At 38.5% G+C, this 17,033-nt stretch overlaps 1 protein-coding gene and 2 gene segments (V, D, J or C); all 3 read left to right on the top strand.

Moving 5' to 3' along the window:
• Positions 1 to 3,174: 3,174 nt before the first annotated feature.
• LOC124855673 lies at positions 3,175 to 3,768 on the top strand. The segment is given in 2 exon segments: positions 3,175 to 3,270; positions 3,374 to 3,768. Coding segments are annotated over 2 exon segments (444 nt in total).
• A 4,827-nt stretch (positions 3,769 to 8,595) lies between these two features.
• LOC124855314 (M1-specific T cell receptor beta chain-like) overlaps positions 8,596 to 17,033 on the top strand; it is a 29,720-nt gene continuing 21,282 nt past the window's right edge. The window contains exons 1-2 of the mRNA XM_047345069.1: positions 8,596 to 8,692; positions 8,917 to 9,221. Of these exons, the coding sequence (XP_047201025.1) occupies positions 8,647 to 8,692; positions 8,917 to 9,221 (351 nt within the window). The 5' untranslated portion in view covers positions 8,596 to 8,646. The remainder of the gene's footprint in view (positions 8,693 to 8,916; positions 9,222 to 17,033) is intronic.
• On the top strand, positions 16,041 to 16,542 carry LOC124855313. The segment is given in 2 exon segments: positions 16,041 to 16,136; positions 16,220 to 16,542. Coding segments are annotated over 2 exon segments (357 nt in total).

The raw sequence follows: 17,033 nt of genomic DNA on the forward strand, positions 1-17,033 counted from the left end.
GAGTATGGACTGAATGTCAAGATGGATGGAAGTGCAGATATAGATCAGAACTGCATGTTAACAATTGAAAGACTCAGCTCAAACAGCAGTGCAGTTTACTTCTGAGCTGGTAGGTGCCACAGTGCCACAAACAACTGATTGTCAGTACAAAAACCTGTTTCTCTGATGAAGAAATGCATCCCTCCAGTATGATACTGGGGCCACCATATTTGAGGGTGGATGGTGTGTTCAGAGTGATTTGCAGTGTTAGTTTTCCACTAGACCAAAGGTTAGTCTCATCTAACCAGAGAACATTATACCAAATGAAGTCTCCAACCTGGGCTGGATCTCTGCAGCTCCTCAAAAGTTACCATGGGTTTCCTGGCTGCTTCTCTGATTAATGCTCTCCTTGCCAAGTCTTGTTGGATTACTCTTTGTTTTGGGTGATGGATTAAACAGTGCTTTATACAATTGTAAAAGCTTGGGATATTGTTTTATAGTCTAACTTTATCCCTGTCTTGTCTGCTGTGTTTTTTTGTCTTCATGATACTGTTTGTTCACTTATTATCTCTAACAATTCTCCGAGGCCTTTAAAGAACAGCTGGCATTATGCTAAGATTGACTGGGATGTTATTTAATGCTAAGTTTAAAATACACCAATAAATAGCGGGTCTAGACATTCCATTAGGTTAACTTTTTGGATTGTTGGAGTGTAATAGTTGGTCTAAAACTTTCTTCTCATCCAGTTTAAACAGATTAAATAATTCTTTATTTTTTTCATTTTAATGTGCAGGTTAATTAAAGTATAACATTTTTTTTAATCAAAATCATTTCTATTAACTCTCAGAGCAGGAAAATGTGCACAAATACTGTTAGCAGCTGTATGTGTACAATATCAGTTTTTCTGTACAAAGTATGCTTTTCAGTCTTGGAATACACTCCTAATACACTCTCTTCTGTGCTGATGTGTTTAATAGGTGAGTTTAATTCCATTGATAATTAATGCTATTGGCCAATGCTTATTCCTAATTTCTTAAAGTTTTTTCTTACTGTTTTTAATTAATTAAATTGACAGTGTTCGTCAGGTTCAGGATGCGTCATTATTTCGTCCACTAGGAGGCAATGTTTCCTATCATCCAGGGGCTTTTCCTTTTCCTTCCAGTGTGTGTGAAATTCAAAGTTGAAACCAATTTAGTGATCAGTAAGAGGGAATAAATGTACCCATAGTTCAAGGTCTTCATAAAGTCTTGACAAATATACCACTTTTTATTGAACAAGTGTGAACATATATTCAGTCATATACACTGCTCAAAAAATTAAAGGGTATCTAATGGCAGTCAGCCTACCTCTGGCGAGCACATGGAGGGCCATGCAGCCCTCCAAAGAAATGACACCCCACACCATTACTGACCCACTGCCAAACCTGTCATGCTGAAGGATGTTGCAGGCAGCAGATCGTTCTCCACGGTGTCTCCAGACTCTGTCTGTCACATGTGCTCAGTGTGAACCTGCTTTCATCTGTGAAGACCACAGGGCGCCAGTGGCGAATTTGCCAATCCTGATGTTCTCTGGCAAATGCCAAGCGTCTTGCACGGTGTTGGGCTGTGAGCACAACCCTCATTTGTGGACATCGGGCCCTCATACCATCCTCATGGAGTCGGTTTCTAACCGTTTGTGCAGACACATGCACATTTGTGGCCTGCTGGAGGTCATTTTGCAGGGCTCTGGCAGTGCTCCTCCTGTTCCTCCTTGCACAAAGGTGGAGGTAGCGGTCCTGCTGCTGGGTTGTTGTATGGCCTCCTCCACATCTCCTGGTGTACTGGTCTGTCTCCTGGTAGCGCCTCCAGACTCTGGACACTACGTTGACAGACACAGCAAACCTTCTTGCCACAGCTCACATTGATGTGCCATCCTGGATGAGCTGCACTACCTGAGCCACTTGTGTGGGTTGTAGAGTCCGTCTCATGCTACCACGAGTTTGAAAGCACCACCAACATTCAAAAGTGACCAAAACATCAGCCAGAAAGCATAGGTACTGAGAAGTGGTCTGTGGTCCCCACCTGCAGAACCACTCCTTTATTGAGTGTCTTGCTAATCGCCAAAGATTTCCCTCTGTTGTCTATTTCATTTGAACAACATCATGTGATATTGATTGTCAATCAGTGTTGCTTCCTAAGTGGACAGTTTGATTTCACAGAAGTTTGATTTAATTGATGTTATATTTTGTTGTTTAAGTGTTCCCTTTATTTTTTTGAGCTGTGTATATACGGTATGTCCTTTAGGCAGTAAAAACAGGCAATGTGTTTACATTTATGTCTGTTTTTTTCAGTTTTAAGTATTTACAATTATTATTATTTTTAGGCTAATATTTAATCTTATTAATGTGGTGACAGAGTATATTTCGCCTCTGATATTGAGTCAGTTTATGTAGCACCACTGATGTCAGTTTTTATGCTAAGAAGTGGAGCCAAAGTGACACCACCCACCTGGATTACTTCATATGCAGCCATAAAAACATAACCACAGTCAATCTGATTGTCAAACAATGGTCATCTTGATTCTCTGGTTTTTACGTTTGCACATCATGTTTGTTTTTGGTATGAAAAATCTTCCACAGAATTCTCTGGCTTATATTTATACACCGGTCAAAACCTATTTTCTTTGATTGTTTCACACTTTCTTTTTGTTTCCCCTACAGGTTCCTCTCCAAGCGACCAAATTTTCCAGACTCCGGCTGAAATGTTCAAACATCCTGGAGAAACAGCTAACATCCACTGTTCTCACAGTATCCCAGATTATGATCGAATCCTCTGGTACGAACAGACAAGGCTTCATCAGATGCAGTTCCTGGGATTCATGTTGGGAAACAGTGGATATCCAGAGAACGGACTCAATGTGACAATGGATGGGAATGCAAATAAAGACAAGACCTGCATTTTAACTATTAAAGACCTCAGTGTGAGCCGCAGTGCAGTTTACTTCTGTGCTGCTCGCTACCACAGTGCTGCATATCACTGCTCCTCAGTGCAGAAACCTCCGACCAGGCTTGTGCAGTTGTGTTACCTCCTTCAAGAAGGTAAAGCAGTATCTTACAGGACAAATAATAAAAAGGGGTTGCTGCGACTCCGCCCACCCACAGAGCACATGTTGATTATGCTGACTGGGGGTTTTAAGAGAATCCGAAACGTTGAAACACTGACTACCTTCAGTAGCAACACTATCAAACGCCTACAAACAGCAATATGAGCATCTTACAGTTCATGATGACTCTCAGCCTTGCACTAGTTTCAGGTAATCAGTTTTGCTGCAGCAATAATTTACTCATTTGTATCTCATCCAATTTATTATGACATAATAGCTGTTCCATTGGAATGACTGTTTGTGTTCCTCACAGGATCCTCTCTAAATGATCAAGTCCACCAGACTCCATTTTATATTCAAGCAAAGCCAAGAGAAACCGCCAGGATCAACTGCTCTCACAGTATTCAGAACTATGATCGAATCCTGTGGTATAAGAGATCAGAGGACAGACAGCTTCAGCTCCTGGGATATATGTATCTAGACAACAAAAATCCTGAACCTGGAGTGACTGTGGAGATGGATGGAAATGCAGCTAAAGACCAGAACTGCACTTTAATAATTAAAGACCTCAGTGTGAGCAGCAGCGCAGTTTACTTCTGTGCAGCCAGCTATCACAGTGCTGCATATTACTGCTCCTCAGTACATAAACCACCACATCACTGTTTCTGTAATATGTATCTCAGCTCACATCCTGCTGCACCTGTGTGAACACACTTTTATTCATTATTTTTTATCTAATGACTGTCCTCAGTCTCTGCCGTGGAGGCTGAAGTTTATGATATTGGATCATGACGGAAATGCATCTTTTCTTGGAATTGCTTGAGACATCTAAAAGCTTTGCAACTATGTGTTGCTGCTGGTACAGAAAAAGTTATTTCTTCTTTCCAAAGATCAAAACTATGCAGGGATGTTTAAAGGAAGATTCCAAATTGATCTTGGGTGAGTGTCTATACCCTCTTATCCTTGCAGGATGAAGCCTGTGAGAACCCATGCATGCATCAGGAGAACATGCAAACTCCATGTGAAATGAAAGGAAAATTCTAAATGAAATATAACATTTTTCTACAAAAACAAATCTGAAAACTGTGGATCTAACAACTTTGGACATCTAGTGACTAAAATTCTTGCCCTTTCTTTATTGGAAAAAATCTCCAGCTCAGTCAGACTAGATGGAGAGAATCAATGAAAATCCCTTGTCAAGACTTTCTACAGATTTTCAATTTGATTTAGGTCTGGGCTTTGACTTGGCCATTCTAACACATGTATGTTTGATCTGAAACACTGGCAGCATCTTTGGTGTCATCGTGCTGCTGGAAGGTCACCCTCTACACTTCCAGGTTTCCTTCAGGATTGTCCTGTTTTGTTTTTTTCTTTTACCTCTGTCCATCTTTCCTCTAACGAGTGTGGAATCCATATGTATTCAGCCCCCTTTACCATGATATCCCTGAAAGTCACCTATTCAGAAAAGGTGTATATCTGTGTTAAATTTAATCTCAGTATGAAAAACTATTTTGTGAAAGCATCTAAGGTTTGTTAGAGAAAATTAGCAAACAAACAGCATCATGAAGACCAAGGAACACAGTGGACAGGTCAGGGAGAAAGTTCTGAAGACGTTTAAAGGATGGTTAGGTTATAAAACAATATCAAACGTTTTTGGCATTTCACAGAGCACTTTTCAATCATCTGATGATGGAAAGAGGATGACATAACTGTAAACCTACAAAGACATAATTATCCACCTAACTTCAGTGTCATTAAGGTGTCTGATATTTAATTTTCTTTTGTGCATTTTGACCATTTCTTTACTGTTTACTTTGTTCTTGGCTTACCTTCTTTTCTTCTTTTTCTTATGCTTATTTTTATTGGGGGCTTTCCATATTTGTTTATTCTTTTTTGTTTTAGTGTTCTAAATACATCTTATTTACATGTTAGGTCTCTGTTATTTCTCTGGATTTCTCTGTGTTACGGCTCATCTGTGTAAATGAGCCTCCACCATTCAGTTTATTTGCATTTTTCCTGCCACAGCTGCTCCAAATTTCATCTGATTAGATTCTCTGGTTCATTGGTCATTTCTCCACTCTGCCTCTGTTTTTAAACTCACTGGTTTAAATTGATCACTTCTGGATTCTCCTGTTTGCCTCCTTTTGCCACATCCTGTTCTCCTCGTGCTGTTCAGTAAATTTGTATATTTTCTTCATCATTAAATCTTTTTTCAACTCACTATGCTCTTCTCAAGTCCTCGGGTAAAGACAGCATTTACCAAAGAAGCAACCAAGAGGTTACATTCTAGCTGTAGACTTTTTCCTTTTTAGCAGTAACTCTTCTTCTAACACAACATTACAGTATAGCATTTCTAAGCTGTACCCACAGAGCCCTCTGGTGGACAACCTGTATATATATAACCAAACTCATATTACTACAATGCAAACTGCTTTAGCAAACGACTAACCCTGCACATCATCCTGAATAAACTATTACCATTGTGAAACATGGTAGCGGCAACATCATGCAGTGGGAATGTTATTTTAACTTCAACAGTAACAGGGATGCTGATTTTAATGCTATTTCAGGTTTATGATCCCATCGCCCTGGAAGAATAATGTATTTTTATTTATTCTTTACTTTGTTGGACCAAAGGAGTATAAATACTGTACTTGCAGTGCCAGCTAAAAGCAGATGTAAGAGGACAGTTATGGGTGATTGGTTTCAATATTTGAAAGAGGAGGAGACAGAGAGGTTCAACCCACCTTAAACGTTTTGTTTTGTCAGACTGAAAGGTTTTCTTCTGGTTTTCAGTGAATGGAGGACAATTGTTTTGACAGAAAACTCAACAACATGATCATCTTCTTAAGCTTAGTCTTAAATGTTCGTCTTGTTTCAGGTAATGTAGTTTTGTTGCCTGAGAAAGGGTGTGCTCACTGTTTACAGGGAAGAATTAATTGAATATTTGAAAATATAGAATTAATCAATCTTTTTAACAGGTTCTTCTCTCAGTGACCAAGTCCACCAGACTCCTCACATGTTCTGCAAGCCTGAAGATAAACCTCAAATCAGCTGTAAACACAAAATTCAGGACTACACTGTTATCCTCTGGTACAAACAATTAAAGGATCATCAAATGCAGCTCCTGGGTTACATGAACGTTAATGATGGCTATCCGGAGACTGGAGTGAATGTGAAGATAATGGGACAGGCAATTAAAGGACAAACCTGCATTTTAACATTGGAGGAAGTCAACCCGAGCAGCAGTGGTGTTTATTTCTGTGCAGCTAGTCGGCACAGTGCTGCATGTCACTGCTTCTCAGTACAAAAACCTCCCAACAACAGGTTTCCTTCATCTGAAGCCACCAGCTCACCAATCATTGCACCTGCCTGATCCACTCCAGCTTACATTGCCCTACCTTCTATTACAGATATTACAGATGTAATGAGAAGAGGTTCAATATGTGCACTTTTTATATGATAGTTTCAGAGAAAAAGAATATAATATACACTCTCTTATCAGAGACAAATTAATGTGGAGTTAACCTCTGATCAGAAGCTTCATGTGTTTTCCATTTTATGTCAAAAGCAAATTAAATGCAACCCAACATCAAATTGACACAAGATTAAGGAAAGAATCAATGTTTAACCATCAGTTTTGGCTTATTATAGGCAAATTGGCAAAGTAGTCATAGTGAAGTACAGAGATCCGTTAGAGCTAACCCTGACGATGTATATATAAAACAGCTTGGAGGTTAATTTCTCTGGAGTTTACAGGACTCATTCCACATCTTTCCCAGAACTTCAGATGTTCAGATGTCTTATGTGATTTGAGGGCACTTACTCTGAAACTTTGTGAAAGTAAGTTCCTTGAAAGTTCAGGAAAGTACCTGTTAAGTTCCTGAAAGTACAAGTTAAGTTCCAGGAAATTCTGGAAAGTAACCTTCAAGTTCCAAGAATTTTACTTAAGTAGTTAGTTAGTTAGTTAGTTAGTTTTGCAACAACAACAACATATCGGTGCACATAGACAACATTTAAGAATAGTGAGGAATGTTGGAAAAACTAAAAGTATTGTTATTGGTACTAACCATTTTCTAAGAGACAAACCTCAGCTTAATCTCCTCGACCTCCTATGGAATAAGCGGTAGAAAATGACTGACTGACTGACTGACTCGTTAATGTATGATAAAGTAGTGTTCCATTATAAAAGTTGGTCACGATGGGCCACATTTTAAGATATTTATCCAAACATGTGTTAACGATGTGTTAGTGCTCTGTTACCCTGCAGTGGGGCTGATTACAACTCAGTAAAATGTATTTAATTCTTTTTTTAAATATGACCATCTTTTAGTTCTACGTAAAAAGTCTAATCAATACTTTTCCTAGAGAGTTCAAATGCTTTGTTTATGCTTTTATGCTAAATTTAATGTGTAAATTACATTTGCTTGTTTAAGGTCTTTTCTTTGTCTAATTTAGAGGTCATACAATGTCTTTCACCTCTCATCAATTCAATTCAATTCAATTCAAAAATACTTTATTAATCCCAAAGGGAAAGTATTTATCTGGTGCAGAGTTTTATAAACTCAGAAGAAGATGAGGCGAAATGACAAAACCCACCTACCTTCATATACAGAGAGGAAAACAGAAGAAGAAACATAATATAAGTGACATAACATGATGCTGTTCATTTTCTGCTGGATAAGCTTGGACATCTTACTGGTTTCAGGTAAAGTCATAGGAACACTTCTACAATCACATTCAAAGAAAACATTTTGCTTTTAATAAAGTTAGTTTCTTTATTTAGTCTTGTTTCTTTAGGTTATCTTCCAGGGTTAAAATTTTTCCCATTCGAATGTCATAACATTGTTAGCTGTTCTTGCTGTCTTTTTTTCAGGTTCCTCTCTACTAAAAATCTGTAACCATTGTTAACTACAAAAAATCTAAATGCCACATAGAAAGCACAGGAGGATTAAAATACACAATACAAAACAATCCAAGAGTTGATCAGAGTCTCAGGACAAAAACACGCACTGAGGCAAAGGGACACACCACACCCTGTAAACGCACACACACACACATACACACACACACACACACACACACACACACACACACACACAGAGACAAGGAAAAACATTCACATTGTTTCGAAGCATGCAGTTATAAACCAAACATATAAGCAGCAGGTTGAGAGCCTCTATAAGCCGTCCTTTAGTGACCAATAATCTAATATGGGCCAGCAATGTATCACCTGATATTAACAATAATTCTGCTCGTTTTCAGCATAATAATGCCAGGTAGGTTATAACTAGCCAATATTGTAATAACTTATTTAGTAAATGATGTAATAATAGTTTAACAATAATGTTAAAAGTGACAGTACTGACTGGTTAATAGTTTACTGGTGTAGCAGTAAAATGATCATGTGAAAATTTGTTAGAAGATGAAGTACTCAGTCAAAACCCACAGTTATAGGATGTGACTATTTCCCTTCTGTGGGAGTGTCCACAGATGCTGTGTCTCATATACTGAACATACCAACATATGCTGGGTGTAGAGACACAATATCAGATGTATTCATGTTAAACTCTTTCAGAAAAGACTATGATTGTCATATTCTGCCTAATGACCAGTGTTTCTGCAACTTTAGGTAATATTGCCTTTCTGTTTATACAAACATATAATTTTACATTTTGCCACACCAAACTTCTTGCTCAACAAATGAAATAAACATTTATGTAAGACAGAAATAAACAAAATATCTTTATTTACAAAGACTATCTTGAACTGCTGTGTTAAAATTGTTTCTTTAAAGTAACTTGTTAACATTACCTGATTTAATATTAATATTCAGTGTTAAAACCTTTTCAACAGGTGCTTCTCTCAGCGATCAGGTCCACCAGACTCCAGCTGAGATGTTCCACAAGCCTGGAGGAGCAGCCCTCATCAACTGTTCACACAGTATTGAGAGCTATGATCGGATACTCTGGTACAAACACTCTAATAACAAGCAGATGGAGTTCCTGGGATACATGAACGTAATGTTTGGAACTCCAGAGCCTGGAGTCAATGTGAAAATAAATGGCAGCGCAAACAAAGACAAGATCTGCACACTAACAGTTGAGGATCTGAGTGTGGACAGCAGTGCAATTTATTTCTGTGCTGCTAGATACCACAGCGCTTCATATTAAAGCTCCTCAGTACAAAAACCTGTCATTTAATCTTTTTTATATCTCTCAGCTCTTGGCAGCTGTGTTCTTCCTTTCATAACAAGGCAGTATATCTTCACACAGACTTCCTCTGTGCTGAGGAGAACCTAAAGCTCTTCCTTCATGATGATGATTTGAAAAAAGTAACATTTTATCTGAGATCTTCCTTAAACAGCCACCATATGTTAAAGATATGTTGATTATTCTGATTCTGAGCATTTATTTCAACTGGATTTTACTTCCAGGTGATGCCATAAACCTTTCAAAGAGTTTTGATATTTAGATACGTTTTTAACTGGTCGATTCAGACAGCATAATACGGTGTAGTGTTTTTTTTGTTTTTTTTTACATTTCCAGGTTCTTCTTGCAGTCAACAGGTGTTTCAGAATCCTGCAAATATCTACAGTAGATCAGGAGGGACAGCCAAGATCTACTGTTCACACAGAGTTCAAAACTATAACCAGGTTCTCTGGTACAAGCAGTCAGACAGACGGCTGTTCCTCCTAGGGAACGTCTACTACAGCGATTCATACCCAGAGGATGGACTGGATGGAAAGATGGATGGAAGTGCAGATATAGATCAGAACTGCAAATCAAACAGCAGTGCGGTTTATTTATGTGTCAGTTGCCATAGTGACACAAACAACTTATTGCCAGTACAAAAACTTCTTCCCACATTTGCATATCTGCCTCTAATTTAACAGATTTCCTTCATCTGAGGCCGGCAGTTCACCAATCATTTCACCTGCCTGATCCATTCCAGCTAACATTGTCATCCTTTCTTTCACAGATAAAATGATGTAGCTATTCCAAAGCGCTTTTACATCATGTCAAGTCACAACCAAAATCATTAATTTAAGTTACTGGGATCTTGCGTACCACATTAACACAAAATAGTCTGTAATTGTGACATGGAAGCAGAATTATACATGGTTTTCAAAATTTTTACAATTTTAAAAAATCACATTATTTATTTCAGACCTCATCACTCTATAAAGCTGCCTTCAGAAGTTTGTCATTAGTGAATAGAGTCCACGTGTTTGTAAATTAATCTCAGTACAAATCCTGCTATTCTGTGATGGCCTCAGAGGTTTATTAGGAGAACATTTAGTAAGCAAACAGCATTGTGAAGATAAAGTAACAGCACAGACAAGTGACCAAGAAAGTTGTGGAGAACAGGTTTAGTTCATAAAATGATACTCTAAGACATGGCCTTTACTTAAACTGACAGGCCAGGGAAGGAGAGTGTTAATCAGAGCAGCAGCCAGGAGGGTCATGGTAATTCTGTAGGAGCTACAGAGATCAGAGTTCAGGTGGCAGAACATGTATGCACAACAACTATCACATCACAAATCTATGTGGCAAGACCTAAAAAATGTTTTCCACAGACACACTATCCAATCTAACTGAGTTTCAGATATTTTACAAAGTAGAATGTGGGAAAAATCAGTCTCCTGATGTTTAAGGCTGGTAAAGACACACCTCATAAGACTAACAGCTGTAATTGCAGTAAAGTGTGGTTCTACAAAGTATTAAAATGCAACACAATTTTTGGGATGTTTATTTGTTAAAAAAAACATTGTTGAAAAGCACGTATTTGTCCTTCCACTTTACGGTTTTGTGTTACATCCTAGAAATATTTTGATTAGTGTATTTTCTAAAGTGATGGATAAAGCACTGTGAAATTGGATCGTTTTAGTTCATTTTATGTACAGTAGTTTGTTTTCTTCAGCAATTTAATTGTTCTACATTTTCTGTGTAGTCAATTGTTGTTCGGCACAGACGTTACCAGAAAATCAGAGTGACATGATCTACTGTGAACACAAAGTATGGTCGAGTTGTGGATCCGTAACGTGACTGCCATTGATATGTGCATTTATTCCAGCTGCTGCAGAGAGAAAGATTCCAACAAATATATGCAACTTGGGGCAAAAAAGATGTCAAACAGAAGAAGACCTGTCTGTTTCATGAGTGTAGTATTTGCACTACTTTGAGTTGGTCTATCATATAAAATCCCAGTGAAATACATTGTATTTTGATGTTGTAACCTGACAGTATGTGAAAAAGTTCACTTGCAGGTCAAGTTTGTTAGTTTTGCAAATATATACCTTAAATTTGGAAATTTACAAAGCGTTTCATTTATATGTAGTTTCAAATTATTTCATTAGGTGGCAGCATATCCTATACTGAGGCAGTACCAGGTGGTGCTGCTGATATAGTTTCAGTGTTAAGAACCATACCATGACACAACTTGCTTTCTCTGTGCTCAATTGCTTTTCTTAGAGCCAGAGGGTGATGTTAGCTTTATTGCTATTGTATTAATTTTACCAAATACAATACAATGTTACTTTTTTTTTTATGTAAGCTTTGATTTGTTTCTTCTTTCAGGTAAAGCAGAGTTTGAATTTTTATTAAAGATATTTTAAGAACTTTAGCATGAGGTGAATGATCTATTGGCTTAAGATTTACATCTTTTCTATTTAACAGGCTACATGAGTTTAATGTCTTTGCTCTTTTTATCTAGGTTCATCACTAAGTGACCAAGTCTACCAGGTTCCTGAGCACATCATAAAAAAACCAGGAGAATCTGCCACGATAAAATGCTCACATAGTATTCCAAGCTATGATCGGGTTCTCTGGTACAAACAGTCAACACAGCTCCAGTTCCTGGGACACATGTACAAAGACATGGAGAATCCTGAAGCAGGGCTGAATGTGAAGCTGGGTGGGAATGCAGACAAAGGCCAGACCTGTACTTTAATGCTTGAAGCTCTCAGCCCAAACAGCAGCGCAGTTTACTTCTGTGCCGCTCGCTACCACAGTGCTGCAAATCACTGCTCCTCAGTGCAAAAACCTCTCCTGGGTTTTTCTCTCTTTATTATTATGACTCACACAGCTTTGCACCCAGATCAACTCATTCTAAACAAATGTTTCTCTCTCTCTCTAAAAGGGGAGGATTTTCTTTGAAGCAGCACAGTATTAAACCTCCCTCAGATATTCAGCACACCTTTATTAGATCACATCAATAGAATGTGTCGAACAAACACAATAATTCAAAATGATATCTCAAGTTCTTTTCATATTTCTTCTCTTTTTTTTCAAAGAAGCAAGGTATATTTGAGAGTATCCTTTTGGATTTTGACATGTGTTGATTCAAACAGTTAACGGGTTCCTGAATGTTCTTCTGTCTCCTTACAGTTTACTGTCAGGATGTCATCCAAGAGCCTAAAATCAGCTGGGGTTTTGAGACCAAGTCTGCAGAGATTAAATGTAGCCACAAGAAAGATATCACTTATAGTCAGATGTACTGGTACAGACAACGTCCAGGGAAGACCATGGCCCTCACTGTGTTTACAGCTTTGGGTGGGCTGCCAGACTATGGAGAGAGCCTTCAGACCAAATACTCAGCAGTTAAAGACAGCATAGCACAGAGAATGGAGCTCTGACCATGAAGGACTTACAGCCTGATGACAGTGGTGTGTTTTTCTGTGCCGTCAGCAAACCCAATGATGTGAGGAGATCTCACAGAAAAAAAACTGATTGCCAATAAAATGAGTTAATCAAAACCCACATATGCAATTTAATGGCTCTCCTGTAGATGGCAGTGCGGCTCAAGAAATAGTTAATCTTAACAATTTCACGTGGAGAAAATTGAAATAAGCTATATTTCCAGAAGCATTAATACAGAGTTATACCAGCTTCAGCTGTTCTGGGAAGGTTCTGGGAATATTTGACCATTAGTGGAAAAGAACATCTATGAAGTCAGTCACTGATTTGGGAACAGAAGGCTTGCTGTCTCCACTAATTTATCCCAGATGTGCTCTATCATTTCTAGGACAGAGCTTCTGTGCAAGCCAGTGATGTTCTTTCACAACAAACTCCATCATCCATGTCTTGATCAACCTTGTGCTGGAACAGGAAGAGGTCATCCTCTAACTGGTCCCACACAGTCAGAAGCATGAAATTGTCCCAAGTGTAATTGTATAAGGCAGCAGTGATGGTTGTTGTTTTTGGAAGTAAGGGGGCAACCCCAGGCACTTGAACATAACTCCACACCATAATCCCAAACACAGAATCCAAACTCTGACTCGTCTAACAGATTGCCAGATGCAGGCATAAATTCAAACACTTCTCTATGGTGTGCTTCACCCCACTGTTTCCCTTGCTTTGCATTGCATTTGTTGATGGTAGGCTTAGAAGAAGCTGCTCGGCTATGCAAATCAACTTCATGAAGCTTTCCTCATGCTGTTCCTGAGATTATCTGAAGGCCACAAAGGTTGGAGACCTGCAGCTGTTGGCTGTGCTCCTCAGTTTCTGCTGAACCCACTCCATAATGTTACACGGCCCATCTCTCTGTGGCTGAGTTGCTATTGTTTCCAATCACTTCCCCTGCGTTATAATAACACTAAATGTTGGAATATTTAGTTTCTAGGAAATTTCATGGATGAACATATTGCCCAAGTGACTTCCTGTCACAATAATAACCTGGAATTCACTGAGCTCCCCATTCTTCCTCTAATGTTTGTAGAAGCAGCCTGAATGTGTACTGAATTTTATAAACCTGTGGGCATGGTGGTGGCTGGAACATCTGAGTTCAATCATCAGGAGGAGTGTCTCAATATGTCGGTCAAAATGTGTGTATTGTCCAGTTTTTATGAGATTTTTAGAAGGAACCTGGAACACACAGATTTATTCTGTGTTTATGTCAACTCATAGATGATTACTTTACCAGTAAGGTTCATCACATAGTACAACAGATGGTTGCATTTTCTGATTTTTGACTTATAACATTATATTTTCCACTGTCTTCATAAATAAACATGTTGAGAAATAACGGCTTACTTCCAGTCATTAACCCTGAGCCTGTGGTGTTCCAAAGGTACTATCATGTAAACATTTCCCAATTTTTTGTTGGAATGTGCATAATAGAAATGATGCCTACTTCCATTTACTTTGTTCCTGTTACCTTAATCACTATTTTAGTTTGAAATTAGACTCTAAACAGACCTTTGCTTGCCAGCTGAACCTTGACGGAAGTTTGACTTGGTGAGGCTGCACTTAGTGTTTGTGTCTCTTCATCACTTCCGTTTCCTCTTGAGCTATAGGCTGACTCCATTTCACTATAAGAAAGGCATTCATCATCACCTCAGTGGGACTCTTTGACAGCTACACACTCAATAGTAGTTTAGTATGCTGTAGAACATTTCCAAGCAAATGCCTTCATTCAAGCAAGAAAAATGAACTGGATCTTTATCTTCTCTTGGCTTGCAGGTATTTTTTTCCAGAATAATATCATGTGAAGCGTTTATTTTATCAACAAGAATAATCTATATATTTTCTCAAAATATCAGGTCTCAGTCTGGGTCTTGAGGTTCATCAGTCCCACTCTGATCTCATCAAAAAAGCTGGTGATGAAGTTCAGATTTTCTGCAGCCATGAAAGAACTGACTATAGAGTGATACTCTGGTATCAACAGTCACCTGGAGACACAGCCATGAAGCTCATTGGATATTTGCACTACCAAAATCCATCTATAGAAGACACATACAAGAAGGACTTTGGCATGTCTGGGGATCTGGGAGGGAATACAGCAAAGAATGCTTCCCTGATAATCCAGACCTTGGAACAAAGTTATTCTGCCGTTTACTACTGCGCTGCAAGAGAAGCACAATGACAAAAATCCTCTCTGCACTTCAGCAAAAACTGCACAGTGTTTTATCATCAGGTGGTTTTCAATAGAAAACTGACACCTGTTGTTGTGGTTGTAAAGATGATACCTATTAAAAATGTGTGAAAGCAGAGGTTCTGGATTTCCTCTTTTAATAAAGCAATGTTCAGAGAGCAAATAAAAATCACAGAGGTCCTGCCATGGCTTCAGAACTGGGTTAAGATTGTTTGAGGCCCTGAACAGAATTCATGGACTTCCAACGGTCCCTTCTCAATAAAAGTACCCCCCTTGAACTGAGGATTCCTGCAGCTCCTCCAGAGTCACCATGGGCCTCTTGGCTCCTTCTCTAATGTTCATTTATTTTGGTCGAAAGGAACGGCTTGCACGGTATTTTTAGGGGTCTCAGAGTACAGAGACTGAAAGACAAATAGAAATCACACTTTTCAGTTTATATTTGTAAAAAAATAAATATATTACAATCCCTAATGATATTCTTTACACTGCACAAATATGTTTCTGAAAGTTGGTCTGTCAAATGACATCACACTGAAATACATCCAGGTTTATGGTTGTAACTTGAGAAAATGTGAAAAAAGGAAGGGTTCTGAGTGACTTTGCAAAGCATTGTATGTTATAATATAGGTTTTTTTCAAGACGTTTCCCGGGAAGAATGGAGATTTGTTCTGTAATTTATGATCACTTTTATCAATAACAATATTTGCTTTTTTCTCTTTTAAACCACCAGTTTTCTTCTGATTTCACATCACCACATGATAACAAAGAGCAGGTCACTTATAGTCAAATAAACCTGAGTTTTAATTTTTTTCAAAGATAGAATAATCAGAACCTTTCTTAATCTCCCAATGGGGTTTGAGAAGATTTCTTAAAGTCCAGATAAGCTGACTAAAGCCTATTTCTCAATATCCAGAGCATTAATATTTGAATCTAAAGAAGACTCTGCTTGCAAGCTGAACTTTGAATTCTTTGACTTTGTGAGACTGCGCTAAAGGGTGGTGTTAATTTATCAGTTCAATTTCCTCTCAAGACATGAGCGGAATCCACACAGCAATGAGAATGACTTCATCTCAGTGAAACAGCAGTAAGGTTTATGGCTGCACACCTGAAAGTAGTCCAGTTTGTTCTAGGAAATTTCTACACAATTCCTTCAGTTAGAGGAAGAAAAATGAACTGCATCTTTGTCTTCTCATGTCTTGCAGGTAATTATTTTCTTTCGAAAGGATTGTATTAATGTTTTTCCTCAAGACGTAAAGTCTATCCTTATATTCCTTCTCATAATTAGGTCTCAGTCTGGGGCTTGAGGTTCATCAGTCCCACTCTGATCTCATCAAAAAAGCTGGTGACAAAATTCAGATTTTCTGCAGCCATGAAAGAACCAACTACAGAGTTATGCTCTGGTACCAACAGTCACCCGGAGACACAGCCATGAAGCTTATCGGATATTTGTACTTCAAAGATGTAATTATGGAAGACGGCTATCAAAAGGACTTTCGAATTTCAGGAGATCTGGGAGGGGAAACAGCAAAGAATGGCTCTCTGATAATCCAAACCTTAGAACAAGTTCACACTGGTGTTTACTACTGTGCTGCACGAGAAGCACAATGATAAAGATTTACTTTGCACTTCAACAAAAACTGCACAGTGTTTTATCTCTCAGTGGTTTTCAATTGAAAAATTAATGAATGTCATTCAAGCACCTGCTTTTGTGGTTGTAAAGATGGAAGCTGAAAACATGCATGAAACCAGAGGTTCTTTTTTAGAAAATTTAATTTATTCACTAAATAGGCTAAATATCTGAGTTACTTTGGTGTAATTAAACAGTTTTGGTACTAACTGAATACCTCTACGTATGAGCCCCTACTGTCCCTCCACCGAACTTCACACGTTTATGTTAACTTTACGCTACAGTCACACAAGCGCCATTCTTCCTGCAACTGTTAAACACTTCCAGGGTTCCAAGGACCGGAGGAGCTCCGAGGCATCTGACCGCCGACAGGGTGCGGTAGCTCGGACAACATACAATAACAATAAACCTTGGTTCACGTCTCATCTGAGGCACCTGTGCAGGGGTATGGAAGAGGCTCACAGCAGTGGGG

This window comes from Girardinichthys multiradiatus, chromosome 19 (genome assembly GCF_021462225.1).
Source record: "Girardinichthys multiradiatus isolate DD_20200921_A chromosome 19, DD_fGirMul_XY1, whole genome shotgun sequence".
NCBI lineage: Eukaryota > Metazoa > Chordata > Actinopteri > Cyprinodontiformes > Goodeidae > Girardinichthys > Girardinichthys multiradiatus.